This window comes from Megascapheus bottae, chromosome 16, assembly GCF_031878675.1.
Source record: "Megascapheus bottae isolate mThoBot1 chromosome 16, mThoBot2.hap1, whole genome shotgun sequence".
In the NCBI taxonomy this organism is placed as follows: Eukaryota; Metazoa; Chordata; class Mammalia; order Rodentia; family Geomyidae; genus Megascapheus; species Megascapheus bottae.
The window spans coordinates 46,746,947-46,760,214 of record NC_143524.1 but is presented as its reverse complement, the minus strand read 5'-3'; the positions used below and the strand labels follow the sequence as shown (position 1 = coordinate 46,760,214).

The 13,268-nt window shown below is 55.2% G+C and overlaps 1 protein-coding gene across 5 annotated transcripts in view; it reads right to left on the bottom strand.

Moving 5' to 3' along the window:
* The window catches only part of Myo7a (myosin VIIA), a 73,019-nt gene that overhangs the window by 7,105 nt on the left and 52,646 nt on the right, over nt 1-13,268 (bottom strand). For all 5 annotated transcript variants that reach the window (XM_090348467.1, XM_090348470.1, XM_090348468.1 and 2 more), the window contains 14 exons: nt 12,125-12,251; nt 11,514-11,633; nt 10,970-11,143; nt 9,877-10,104; nt 8,692-8,862; nt 7,983-8,100; nt 6,194-6,320; nt 5,387-5,556; nt 4,515-4,705; nt 3,852-3,976; nt 3,293-3,450; nt 2,338-2,491; nt 1,250-1,405; nt 700-805 (listed from right to left, as the gene is read on the bottom strand). In XM_090348467.1, coding sequence (XP_090204593.1) covers nt 700-805; nt 1,250-1,405; nt 2,338-2,491; nt 3,293-3,450; nt 3,852-3,976; nt 4,515-4,705; nt 5,387-5,556; nt 6,194-6,320; nt 7,983-8,100; nt 8,692-8,862; nt 9,877-10,104; nt 10,970-11,143; nt 11,514-11,633; nt 12,125-12,251 — 2,125 coding nt within the window. The remainder of the gene's footprint in view (nt 1-699; nt 806-1,249; nt 1,406-2,337; nt 2,492-3,292; nt 3,451-3,851; nt 3,977-4,514; nt 4,706-5,386; nt 5,557-6,193; nt 6,321-7,982; nt 8,101-8,691; nt 8,863-9,876; nt 10,105-10,969; nt 11,144-11,513; nt 11,634-12,124; nt 12,252-13,268) is intronic.

The following is a 13,268-nucleotide window of genomic DNA, read 5'->3' as shown; positions in this document are numbered from 1 at the left end:
AGCGAGAGTGGTGGCAGAGATCAGGGGTCTCAGGAATGGGCGATGGGAAGAGGAAAAGCAAACCCCAAAGTGGGAGGAAATGCAGCCTGGATGCAGGGGTGAAAAAGAAGTTTAAGAATCAGATGAGGAAAGATTAGAAAGGATTCTAGAATGTGGTGGCATTTCTGAGTATCTAGTGTCGGAAAGTCTTCAAGCTAAAAGTTTAGGAGTTTCTCTCCAGATCATCCAAATGAGGTGTTTACAGAGATGAAAATGGACAGCCCCTCCCCCCCCCCCCGCAGCCCAATTCCCACCTCTGGGAGTGAGGAGCACAACCAGTTTGGGTGAAGAGGGAGGGAAGACTTTAAGTTCTCCCTGCAGAAAATGATGTGTGGAAACTAGGGAGGCCTGGTGTCCAGAAATAGACAGGGGACAAGAGAGATAATACTCACAGGGTGTTGTCTCTAGTGGAGATGGGGATGTGCAAGGGGGGAGGAGGGGAAAGACTAAGGGAAGCTGAAAGTTGAGCCAGGAATCAGGACCTCCCCCCACAACATGGAAAGCATCAGGACCCCACAGACCTAGTGTCTGATGTCTTTTGACTGAGCCCTGGCTCACCAAGGTCATGGAGAGGAGATGGGAAGAGTGAGACCCCCTATATGCACGTGTCAACCAGAGTTCCACTCTTGTGCCAAGGGACCTCAGCGGGCAGACCCTCACCTCATCTGTGTCGTCAGGAAAGTAGACCTTGTGGAAGATCTGGGTGGTTTTGTGCTGAATGGCCTCCACCTCCACCAGGTGTGGAGGGTACTTCCGGGACCCATTTCTGAAAAGGGGGTGGATGAAAGGCAAGGCTCAAGGGACCAGGGGAACTTTGGGACAAACCCCAGTCTGAGCCTGTCTTGATGTCCTGCACTGAGACAGCCACGTGGCCTCGGGATGCCCTGACTTTCTAGGTGGAATGGAAACTATGCATTGCACTCAGGGCTGTGGAGGGAGCCAGGGCATGCAGAGGGCATGCAGAAGGTATGCAGAAGGCATGCAATCAGCATGATGCTCTGCAATCAGCCATGCTGCCCAGGTGTGCTGGCTGCCCCAGGTGAGAAGGGATGGATGAACACCTGCAAACAGCTGTGTCTCCGATGGGGAACTCAAAGCTGGTCTCCATGGCTGTATAGCCCCATCATCCCCCCACATTATCACCCACATGGGGTGTGGCCAGAGACCCCTCTATGTACCTGCCCCCCTACCCGGTGACCAGCATCCATACCTCAGGGCTTTCTGGAGCCGCTGCAGGCAGTCCATGGCCAGCGGAGAGTGCTTTCTGGACTGCAGGAAGCGTTGTACGTGGGGCAGGAGGATGTTGCTGGGCGGGAAGAGGCCGGTGCACAGCCAGAGAAGCTCCCAGCCCCGCTCCTCACTGTACCTGCAGGAAGCACACCAGGGGAGTTACAGGGATCTCGGTTCCCCGTGGGGTCACGCGCCCCGTCCGAGAGCCAGCCAGATCATGCCAGTGCTGTTCAGTGTGGTCGCTGCCCAGTCCACATGGAATCAAGGTGCCCGGGCCAGAATGAAAACCCATGGTGACTGGGCACTCAAGCAGCTCCACTGAGATCTTGTTTTCATAGCAAGCCTCCTCATGAGGAAGGCAACGTGTGGTTGACACCCTGGCAGAGCTCCTGACTGACTTATCTGTACTGAAAGCTGCCCTGAGTGAAGCCAACGTCTGCATTTCCTACGGGTCTACCCTGGGCTCTTTAAGCTTAGCAGGGGGTGTGGGGTGGAGGTAGGGGGAGATGGCAGGGAAGCATGGAGAGCTTCTAGAAGGGGGGGGCACCCATTAAGGTTTGGCTTTGCGAAACGATCCAACATGTGGATTCAGTGTGGATTCGTGCAAGAGATGTGTGTGTGGCGAAGGTGGGGCTGGGTTAAGTGGACAGGATGGGGTAGTCTCTGGCAGGCACCTGCCTGCCTTCCCACTCTGGCCTCAGGCTAGCCCCGCAAGGATTAGATGACACCCTCTGGGCCCAACACCCTAAGGGTAGCCAATGCACCTTTCAACCACGGATAGATAGCCAGCTCAGCCACGCCTAGATGGGATGGTGATCATGAGCTGAACCTGCCAGGCCCCATGCCCTAGGGATGCCAGGGGCTGGGAGGGCTGTTCAGGGTGGTGCCATGGGTGTCCAGAGCCGCATCTGGAGGAGCTGGGACTCCCAACCTGGGAGCAGGCCAGTGGGCCTCATGGTGCCTGACATAGGTGGACCATAGGCCCCAACTAAGCTAGGCTACAAAGGGCAAGAGCAGCTCCCTCTGTGAGCAGAGGGGCACAGGAGGGGACCCCTGCCCTCCACTCACCTGATGTGGTTGTCGGTCAGCTGCTTCAGAATCTGCACATATGCCTCATCTTTGAGGGGCTCGGCCTTCAGGGCCCCCTCGAAGATCTGGTCTGTGAGCTCGTTGACGGAGCGCATCCTCTTGGATGGGTAGTCACCCATATACTTGAGCACAGGTAGGATTGTCAAGGCAAGCCTGGCGTCCGAATGAGGACACGGGGGACACCGGCCCAGGAGGCCAAAGGCCACCCTCCCCTGACCTTGAGCTACTCAGGGTCAGAGTACACACAGCCTGCTTCCCTCATGGGCTTTAGACACAGACCCCACACCCCAACTCCTCACAGGACTCCCCAAATCACCACTTCAACTGTGCCAGCCCTGCCAAGGGCTCCTATTCTGGGCTAATGTCCTAGCTGCTACATGTGTGTGTATGTGTGTGTGTACATACATGTGTATGAGTGCACTCATACACATGTGCACACACTGTGGCATGAACTCAGAGCCTGAGCGCTGTCCCTTAGCTTTTTTACTCAAAGCTGACACTCTGCCACCTGAGCCACACCTCCACTTCCAACCTTCTGATGGTTAACTGATTTCAAACCACAATCCTAGCTGTCAGACTCCTGCGTAACTAGGATTACAAATGTGAGCCACCAGTGCCTGGATGTGCCCTGACTTCTTAACAGGGCTTGCATACCTTTTCTGTCATCCTACAGCTGCCCTCCAGATGTGCTGAATTCCTTTCGGCCCTGCTGCTCTGCCTCAAGGTCTTGGTATATGCCGAGCTAGATCCTTCCCCAGGGTCTCCCCTTTGTGTGGCTAAAGCCCTGCCCAGCCGTCAGGGCTCAGCTGACCTCTGTGTCTTTCCAGGTCCCATCAGGTTCCTGGCTGCTTGGTCCCTCACAGCTCTGTTCCCAGGGAGGAAGCAGGTGTCCAGGTGAGGATTGAACCCTCAACCCCAGACCCTATTAGGATATCAACAAAGGCCATGCAGGCCTCCTGAGACAGCTCCTCACTGCCCAGAATCTTCTTGAGCAGTGCCTGCTTCAGTGGCTCCCTCGTGTGGCTCCACAGCCGGTCCTTGCCTCGGGCCTTGGACACCATGACACGGCTCAGCGTGTGCTTGGGTGGGGGTCTGCCATGGCACAGGAATCATCAACACCCTCCCCTGGCAGGCAGCAATGCTGTACCCCTGAGCTAGAGACCCATGCCAAGGGTGGGCTGTCTCTTTTTGCCCTGCCTTGAGCATACAAGCTTCCAACTACCTCTGCCCCACAGCCCAGCACTGGGCACCGAAAACCACGGCAGCCCGTCTTCCTGTGCAGGTGACCACCAGGACCTTGAGTACTGCAGATGGAGGTGGGCACCAGGCCCAGAACCTAGCTGTGCAGAGGGAGGGGACAGCCAGAGGCTTATCCTGGTGCTGCCCCTAGCCAGGCTCTGCTCAAGGGCATTGCAAATCCACCCCCCACCCAGAGTGGCAGGCTTCTGCCTCTCACATCCTGTGCCCACTGTGCGTCCAAACGCGACCATCACCTGAAGTAGTCGTAAGAGAATTCCTCCAGCGTGTAGGGCTTAGTCCGCACCTCGGGCTCGGCCGTGCGCAGCTGCAGGAGCCGGATGACATCTTGCCTCTGATCAGGGGTCATGGTGACCAGGGCCTGGGGGACAAGGCACGTGGGGCTGAGGACAGCTGTCCACTGAGATCTACCTGAGAAAGCTGACCCCCTCCCAGATCTGGACAGGGAGAGGCTGTCTCTGAAGGGGTGGCCCTCAGGCCTTTCCCAACACTGGGGTTTTTTTCCTCCTGGGCTCCCAGCATGCTGAGATCCAAACTTCTGATCACCCTAGCCTGGCTCTGGAGCCACAGAGAGAGCTGCACTTGGGGTGCGAGTGCTCCTTTGAAAATCAGGTCTGGCTGTGCCCTCGCACTTCAGGCCATGCAAGGTGACCCCCCTCCCCAATCCTCTATCCCCATGGCTGCTCCTTGCCTAAGCCCCCAGCCCACTGGTGGATGTTTGGTGGCTTCCTGTATTTCAGGCCTGTGTTCCCCTACGACTCCAGGAACAGCTTCAGGGAAGCTATAGAACACGAGTTGATTATAGTCCATCCCCCATTACCTTCTGCAAGCATGAGCAGAGGACAAAGAGCCAGGCCTTGGGGAGCTGCCCACCCAGCCGCCTCTGCCAGGCCACGTACCACAATCTCCCGAGGTGGCATGGTGACCGTGGGCATGACGTACACACAGTCGGTAGGGAAGTCCCCACGCTGCTTGGTCCTCTCATTGATGCCATTGGCCCAGCCTGAGTTCATAACCTGCTCACCGGTGTCGTGGTCCAGGATGATGAGGTCCCCCTTGGCGAAGCTGAGGAAGCCTGACTCCTCGCCGGCTACAGAGACAGATGAACCGGGATACATGGAGCAGAGAGGGGGGCTGAATCAGAATGTCTTCATCTGGGATGACCTGTAAGCACTACTGCCCACTCTCTGCCCACCTGCCATCCTGGTTTTACCCTGTCACTATCCTCTACCCAGACAATATCATCACAGAGGACAAAGCTACTGCTCCAAACCCCTCTATCTCTCCCCACTGCCCTCAGGAGGAAACTCATACTCCTGTGCCCACTGGGCACTGGACTCCTCCCTCTCCCCATTACAATCAAGCCCAATTATTTGTAGTTCTCAGGCATGGCAGCGCTCTCTGGCTCAGTTCTCTACATCCTCTGCCTCACTCTCTTCTCACCCTTGCTTCCTCCCTGGACCCCAGGCTGCAAGGGAGCCTCTTCTGTGGCTCCTGTAGCCTCTGGGCCTCTCTGGTCACTGTCTGCCACACTGCTCAGGGTGTGGACAGCCAGGAGCTGCTTCTAGCCAGCAATCGTTTGAAGGCGATGGTTATTTGGAGAACACTGAGGAGGGCCTAGATCTAACTTAGATGACGGCAAGAATGGCAGAGAGGGGGACGATGGGTGTCCCATGGGGCCATCTGGCTCTCTGGGAAGAAAGGATCACAAGACACCAGTGACCTTGAGGGTTGGGTCTGATATCTCAGGGACCCTGTGACAGCCACTCACCAGGGTTGGGGTTGTCCTGCAGGGCCACCACGTACTTAGATCTCTTCCGAAGCCCTTCCAGGAAGGTGACCACCAGGTCACGGATGTCCTCCGCGTTGCTGGACGTGAAGGTGTACTCATCCCCCTTGATGGTGGCCAGCGTGAAGCTGGAGGCCATCAGATTTGCTCCCCTACAGGACCAACACGGAGAACAGAGCCCCAAAGCGGTCAGTCCTGCCTGGCCCGTGTGAGGTACAACACAGCCCGGATCAGAGCAGCCCAGCAAGAGCGAGACACGGCACTCCCTGAAGGAGACCAAGGCCAGCGAGTCAGAGCCGCCCAGCCAGAGCCAGGCCCGGCCCAGGTCACACACACCGTCCTCAAAGACAGACATAGCCCACTCTGGCCTGGCCCATTGGCCCATTAATTCCTACACAAGTGCTATTGGTCCCCGACCCCCAGTCTGCATGCTGCCTCCACCAACAAGTCACCCTACTGCCTTCACAGTGATACTGCTCTATAGTGCCCTGTTCAATGTCTGTCTCCCTCTACACTGAAGAATCAATGCAGCAAGGGCTGCTGTCACCACTGCATCCCAAGTGCCAAGTCAGAGCTTGACAAGACCATCTCTGGCCTGCGGGGGACACGGCCAGAGGCATTCATTGCTGCCAGCCCCAGATGGGCGCTGAGCTACTGGAAAGATAGTGCATGGTCAGCAACCCCCACTATGTGCTTCTCAGCTCACAAAGGACTCTCCTCGCATGGACTCTACTGGCTCTGTATGAACCCTCACCTCCCCGTCAGCTCTGTCCCATCTACCCTTGTCACCTGCTGCTGGACACAGCCATGATCTCTGGGAAGGACAGCTCCAAGAGGACCTGCTCCTGTTCATCCACGAAGTAGACACCCGTCCAGTTGACAGCCACGATGACGTCATTCTTGGGGAGGCTGGGACCTGGGACAGTAGCAATGGCGCTGACAAGAGGCCACCTTGCTCCTGCACCCCGCCCTACCAACCCTCATTAGAACAGCAAGGAGGCAGCTAGCCTAGAATATACTGGTTTCTATTTTATAAGCAGGGAAACTGAGGCTTGCTCAGGCTTCCTACAAGCCAAATAAAGATGCAGTAGGAAGAGCGTACTGGGCCTGGAAATGACTCGGGTCCCACCATTACCACTGATCCTTGTACAACTCTGGGCAGATGGTTGCCCTCCACTGGGATGGAACCAGGGAAAGTTGGACAGCTAAGCCCCAAGGTTCCCTGCTACCCTCATGTGGTGATTCTGTGAAGCTCAGTGATAACACAGGGTAGGAATCCAAGAAAGATGGCCTAGCCACACTCAGCCAGACTCATTCTCAACTGTAGAGAGACAGCCTAGCAGAGCAAGTCCCATCTGTGCCTTGAGCCAAACTACACATACACACATACATACATACATACATACACACACACACACACACACACACACACACACACACACACACACGGTGCTTCAGATCTCGTGTACCACAAGCACCTCCTGTGTGCTTAAGAGTCACTACTGAGGGCTGGGAGTTTGGCCTAGTGGTTAAAGTGTTTGCCTAGCATGCATGAAGACCCGGGTTCGATTCCTCGGTACCACATACATAGAAAAAAGCCGGAAGTGGTGCTGAGGCTCAAGTGGTAGAGCTCTAGCCTTGAGAAAGTCCAAGGACAGTGCTCAGGCTGTGAGCTCAAGGACTGGCAAAGAAAAAAAAATGAAGAAAAAGAGTCACTACTGAGCCAGGTGTGGTGGCAGTGTGGCCATTTTCACTATGTTGGTTCTCCCTACCCATGAGCATGGGATGGCTTTCCATTTCCTGGTGTCCCCTTTCATTTCTTTTGTTAGGGTTTTGTAGTTTTCATTAAATAATTCCTTTCATTAAGCTAATTCCTAAGTATTTTATTCTTTTGGGGACTATTGCCAATGCGATCATTTTCTTGACTTCGCCTTCTGTTTGCATACACACAGTACCTTAAATGTGAGAGGAATCTTGAAAGGTGAGCAGCTTTTGAAGGAATGGTAACGAGTAGGTTTATAGCATGGCATAACAATCGATACATTAGGTTTAATTAGTAAGGTATATTCGGTTTGATGTGCTCTAAAGATGCAGGTTATGAACTGACCAGGCTATAAGTTGTATTAGAAATGTGGAGATAGGTGGAATGTCACAGAAATAACATAGACCTGCCAGATGCAGTGGCTCACACCTATAATCCTAGCTACTCAGGAGGCTGAGATCTAAGAATCAAGGTTCAAAGCCAGCCTGGGCACAAAAGGAACTGAGACTCTTATCTCCAGTTAACCTCTAGAAAATAGAGTGGGGCTTGGCTCAAGGGTAGGGCGGTAGCCTGAGCTGAAGAGCTCAGGGACAGTGCCCAGGCCCAGTTCAAGCCCCAGGCCGAGTTCAAGCCCCATGAGCCATCACACACACACACACAAAAGAGTCACTACTGGACTGTGGGGAGGCTGTACCACTTTCAGCAAGGCTTAGAAGGCCTAGTGCTCATGGCAGGCCTCCACTGGCGGGGAGGCCAGTTTAGCCATGGGCTGGGACTGCAGAGTTATGAGTAATAAGGGCCTGGGGACCAGAGTACCTGAGAATTTATAGGCTTCATAAAACCTGGAGAAAAGCAAGGGCCACTTGAAGCGGGCATAATTGACCACATCCTCTTTGACCTTCTGGGTGTCAGTTCTCCTCTGGGCATAAATCCCCTGAAGGGGACGGAGAGGGAAAGAGGACAACATGTTAGCTCTGGAACACAGACATGCCTGCTGCTAGCCCAGCATGACCTGGGTGCCCCTAAAACCCACCCACCATCTTATTTCCTCTTATCCACGCAATATCAGGGAGCCATTTGAGGGGCTGTCCACCTAGGGGCACCTCCAGAGTCTTCCCAATGCAACAGCTATAGGAAATTGGGGGTCTGAGTCAGCACAGGTGGAAGCCCCACAACTGACAAAAAGAAAAAAGAAAAACATGAAAAGAAAGAGCGAGAGCGAGGGAGGGAGGAAGAAGAGGAGGAACTTCTTAAAGTCCCTCTAGTACCCCTGAATGGTTGCTCCCTGTAAGCAGCTAGTGCTAAATTAGGAGAGGTCACCTAGATCCAGGACTGAGTTTGATCCATGTCCTGAGTAACAAGCTCAGAACAGGCAACAACAGACAACATGAGCCAATGGCATGGCAGAGAAATGACAGCTGGAGCCCTGTCCCTCAGCCAGCCAGCCAGATGCAAGGGGAATCTGTCACCTCTTTGATTATGTGGCTCCCTGCCCCTCCTCCAGGCCCCCTCCTGGCCCCCATACCTTCTTGTGGGCAGCGATCGCCAGGTGGGCCCATTTCTCGAGCGTCTTCAGGGGCGTGATCTCGCGGTCAGGGATGTATGTGGGCACAAGGTTCAGGAGTCGCTCTAGGATCATCTCAGAGCCATAGTCCACAAAGTACTGCTGAGAAGCCAGCTCCGCCAGGTCATCCTCCTGGAGGAGGGGACTTCCGTCACACAGCAGCCCATCCCCTGGGGATGTCCTCATAGAACATGGGGCCCAGGACTGTCTCCTGTGGCCCTTAGGACTGACTCCTGTGCTGTCCCTGATTCACTGCGGTACTCTTGTCTGCTGCGAAAGCCAGGAGCTTTCCGAGGGCAAGGCCACACGCTTGCTCTCTCCTGGTCCCTTAGCAGAGCCACCAACATGGACTCAGCCTAGAGACTCAGGAACTGACCCAGAGTCCACAGCCAGCCTGTCTGAAGTGAGCCAGCACCTACACACACAGCCCTGTGCAGCAGCAGTAGGGGCTGAGGAAGGGACACGCCAGCCCTGGGCAACAGGACACATGGGGACATCTGGGGATGTCATGTTTCGAAGCCAGCCCACGCAGCAAAGTCTATGAGACTTTTTATCTCTAATTAACCACCAGAAAACTGGCAATAGAGCTGTGGCTCAAAGTGGGAGAGCGCTAGCCTCGAGGACAAAACCTCAGGGACAGCACTCAGGCTCTGAGTTCAAGCCCCACAACCAATAAGAACAAAAAAACCCTGCAAGGCCCTGAGTTCAAGCCTTAGTTCCGGTACACATACATGGAAAAACAAAAACTACGGTCATTAGCCACCTGCCATCATGATCACCATCACCATCTCTACCAGAATCAGAACCACCACAGCCTCAAACAACACACAACCACAGCGGTCCTGTCCTCGGAAGGAGATAGAACACGCATACTTGCAAAGCCCCGTCTAAACAATCGACTCCTTTGGAGCAGAGCTTGCTGGACAGCTCAGAACAATACTGCAAGTGTGCCCTGAAGTGGTGCCCATGGTGCCAGGCACAGTCACTGTGAAGTGCAGGGACATTCAGAAGATCCCTCAAGGCCCTCACTCCTGTTCTACCTCCTCCTCACACCTGGCCGAGGTATGGGAGGTGTTGAATCTCAACACTCAGCTGCCCTCACACACATTAGCCCGGGCCCACGTGCAGCAGCGTTGCCTGCCTCACCTTCTCACACCTGTACTCCCCGAACTTGACTCCACGCACCACCTGCTGGTAGATGAGGTTGGTGGCCACATTATCATCGGAGGGGTTGTGCCAGGGGGTGAAGACCTCTTTGCGGAAGAAGAGCCTCCACGGGGCGTTGCGCTCCTGGGCTCCCTGCTCCTTGGCGTACTGCTCACACTGGGAGATGGCGTCCATGACATGGTCACTGCCACTGCCCAGGGAGGACACCTGCGAGCACAGGAGAGAAGGCCGGTGGGAGGGTGGGCAGACCACAGGGCCAAGGAAGTACTTTGAGAGGCCATCAACTGTGTCACTGTCCTAGTCCAGATGGAAACCTGAGGCACAGAGAGAGGCAGGAAGTTGTCCTCGGGCCCCATGAGACAGCCCCTAATGGGGCCAATTGCTATCGTCCTAGCCTCAGTAATGGAAGAGTTATGTAGGGACTTCCTGTTTTTTGGAGGAAAGTCCTTTGTGAAACTTTGGCCAAGCCATCACTGACAGCACAGGAAGTATCTTTTGGAAAGAAAAATTCAGATAAACTGGGGTCAGGAGTTTGGCCTAGTGGTCGAGTGCTTGCCGAGCATGCAGGAAGACCCAGGTTCCATTCCTTAGTACCACATACACAGAAAAAGCTGGAAGTGGTGCATTGGGTCAAGTGGTAGAACTCGAGCCTTAAGAAAGCTCAACGACAGTGCCCAGACCCTGAGTTCAAGCTCTAGGGCTGGCAAAAAATAGTAATAAAAAAAATCCAGGTAAACTATGCCCAAACCACAAAGATCTGTCTTCAAACCTATGAGCTAGAAAAGGCCTCGATGCCCCAGATCCAGTAGAAAAAGAAAAGGCTAGCATTCCCCAGCAGGGGTGCTCCACGCGAGCTGGCACATGATCATGAGCCCATGCCACAGGCCATATTCCCATGTGCACTGAAGGGAGCTCTTCCCCCTGCTAATGACTCACCCCTGGCTTAAGAGATTCACGCAAGGTCACCTGAGCCAGGAGGAGGCAGCACTTTCCCTTACCCGCCGCGGCCCCGTGGCCTCCCCACCCCCGTCCCCTCCCTATGGGCTGGGAGTTAGCACTGCTCTGCAGATACCTTATCAAACAGGGCAATATAGAGGGAGAAGCCGAAGCGGTCCTTGAGTGAGATCTTGTCGGCTAGTGCGTTGCACAGCTCCTTGGCTGTCGTTGCTGAGTCCGTCAGTAGGGTCTTGGTAGTCCCGTCCATGAATGTCACAGGCAACATGATAGGCTTCTTGGACTTGGTAGCCTGCATGTGACCAAGGTTTGTGGGGCTCCCCTCACTCCACATCTGCTCACTGTCTCTGGGATCTGGCTCGGCACTTGCTGGGGATGGGACTGGCCCTGAACTCCAGTCCTCCAGCATCCCAGCCCAATGCTGCCTGGCCCTGTGCAATGAGCATGACGACCCCCCAGATGGCTGGTGGAACACAGGGACCAGAGGGAATCCCCTCACCCAAGTCACTCTAGCATAAGGAGGGGACATGGGAGCGGTGGTCCTTTGGGCTTTCCTTTCCCAGGGGGATTCCAGAGCCCGAGGACGGGTGCTGAACCACAGATTCCCCATACCGGGCACTGGAACACGGAGACGGCACATGTGCCTGGGAGTTAGGGCTGACCTGCAGCTCCAGCCAGCTAGGCGGTTGTGTCCGTGTCCCGTTGACGAAGGTCCTCCTTAAGCGCTCCTCGCAGTACGGGGCGTAGCCGGGCGGTCCCCCGTGGATGAAGTTCCGCAGGTACTGCCCACGAGAGACCCAGTGAGGAGGCCCCAGCCTTGCTGGGCCTCACTGCAGCCTCCAGACTGTGCACCCATACTCAAGATAAGACCGCCCTCCTCCCTATGCACAGCTCCCACGGCCCTGAGGGCCAAGTCCACATAACGTGGCTTTACGGTGAAGGCTCACAATGCAGCCCCTCCCTCCTCCACGCACACCATTTCCCCTCTCTCTAGAGCAACTGCTTTCCTCCCTATAGGCCCAGCCTGGACCCCACCACTTCCTCCGCCCTCACAGCCCCAATTAGGGCAGAGGTCCAGGACATACGCCTATCATTTAACCTCGGCAGAATGGGGCTGAGGGGGAAACAGAGTCAAGCACTCCCTTCCTGGGTAGAAGGAGAGGCATTAAGAAGAGGGGACTGGGTAGGATGTAGCTAAGCCTGAGAGGATATGCCTAGGGCCTCTTCCTCCTATGTCTCCCTTCAATGCTGGGATGGGGCCCACCTCTCCTACCTTAACGAATTTCTCTGAGGGGGCGAAGCAGCCCACACAGAGAGACACGAGGATCCAGCCCCGAGCGTAGCTGCTCTTGGAAGGGTTGTGGGTGAGCTGCTTGCTGATCTGGCAGTAGATCTCATCCCTGGACAAGAGGGGCAATCATCTCAGAGAGTTGACCTGGCCTACCCCTCCCAGGAGCAGATGGCACCTGTGTTTTCCTGCCCACCCTGCCGGAGGTGAATTAGAAGACTGAGCACAGGGCACCTGGAGCCACTGACAGGGTCTTGCTTTAGAGACAGGATGATCTGGATGAGGTGTGTTGCTTACTCCACACAGCCCAGAGGTGTGGCATGAACCCTGCACTAGGGATGATGGTCACAGCCAATAGCGACCACACTGATCTGTCCCTGGTGCGCCAGGTGCCTGAGCAGATGCTGGGGCAGAAAAATGATCCAAGACTCAGCACGGGCTTGGCACAGCAAGCCTCCAGGACAAAAGGCTCTCACGGTCATGGATGCAAGGCGTCCTGTAAGCTGGAATGGAAAAAAGCAGTCTGCCTGCTTGGTCCCAGAAGGGAATGCTTGATGGTATGGTGACCACCAGGGGGCGCTCATCACCCTCCTCCTATCCAGGGAAGCACCAGGCAGGAGGGGGTTCATCTGATTTGATGGCTCCTGCTCGCCATTTGCAGAGTTCATGTACATTCAATGTACACGCACACATGCTCATTGGGCTCATGACCCCAATACTTTCGTAACACAAAAGCCATTTTAAATATTCAGAGGGTAGGAAAGGCAAAAGCTTAGAACGAATTCGTGTCCTCTATGTGAAACAAACGCAGCACTGGCTCCCATCTGGCCTCATCCTCTGTGTTGGACTCTGACCTGACCCCCCCCCCCCACCCCTGCTCACTGAGGCCCTCAGGCAGCCCACATCCAGCCTGCTGACTGTGTGTCCAGAGCTCCCAGGACTCTTTCTGGAACAATCAGCTTCCGGTGTGACAGGAAGACTCTATTGGGTAGCTATCTTCCCTTCTCAGCAAGGGTGGCCCTAGATGGCCTCTGGGAAGAATGAAGGCCGGAAGGTCTAGAAAGCCATGTGCCCCCTGGGCAAGTCTCTTCCCATCTCTGGACCTGCTGCTCCATCGGGAAGGTGGGGG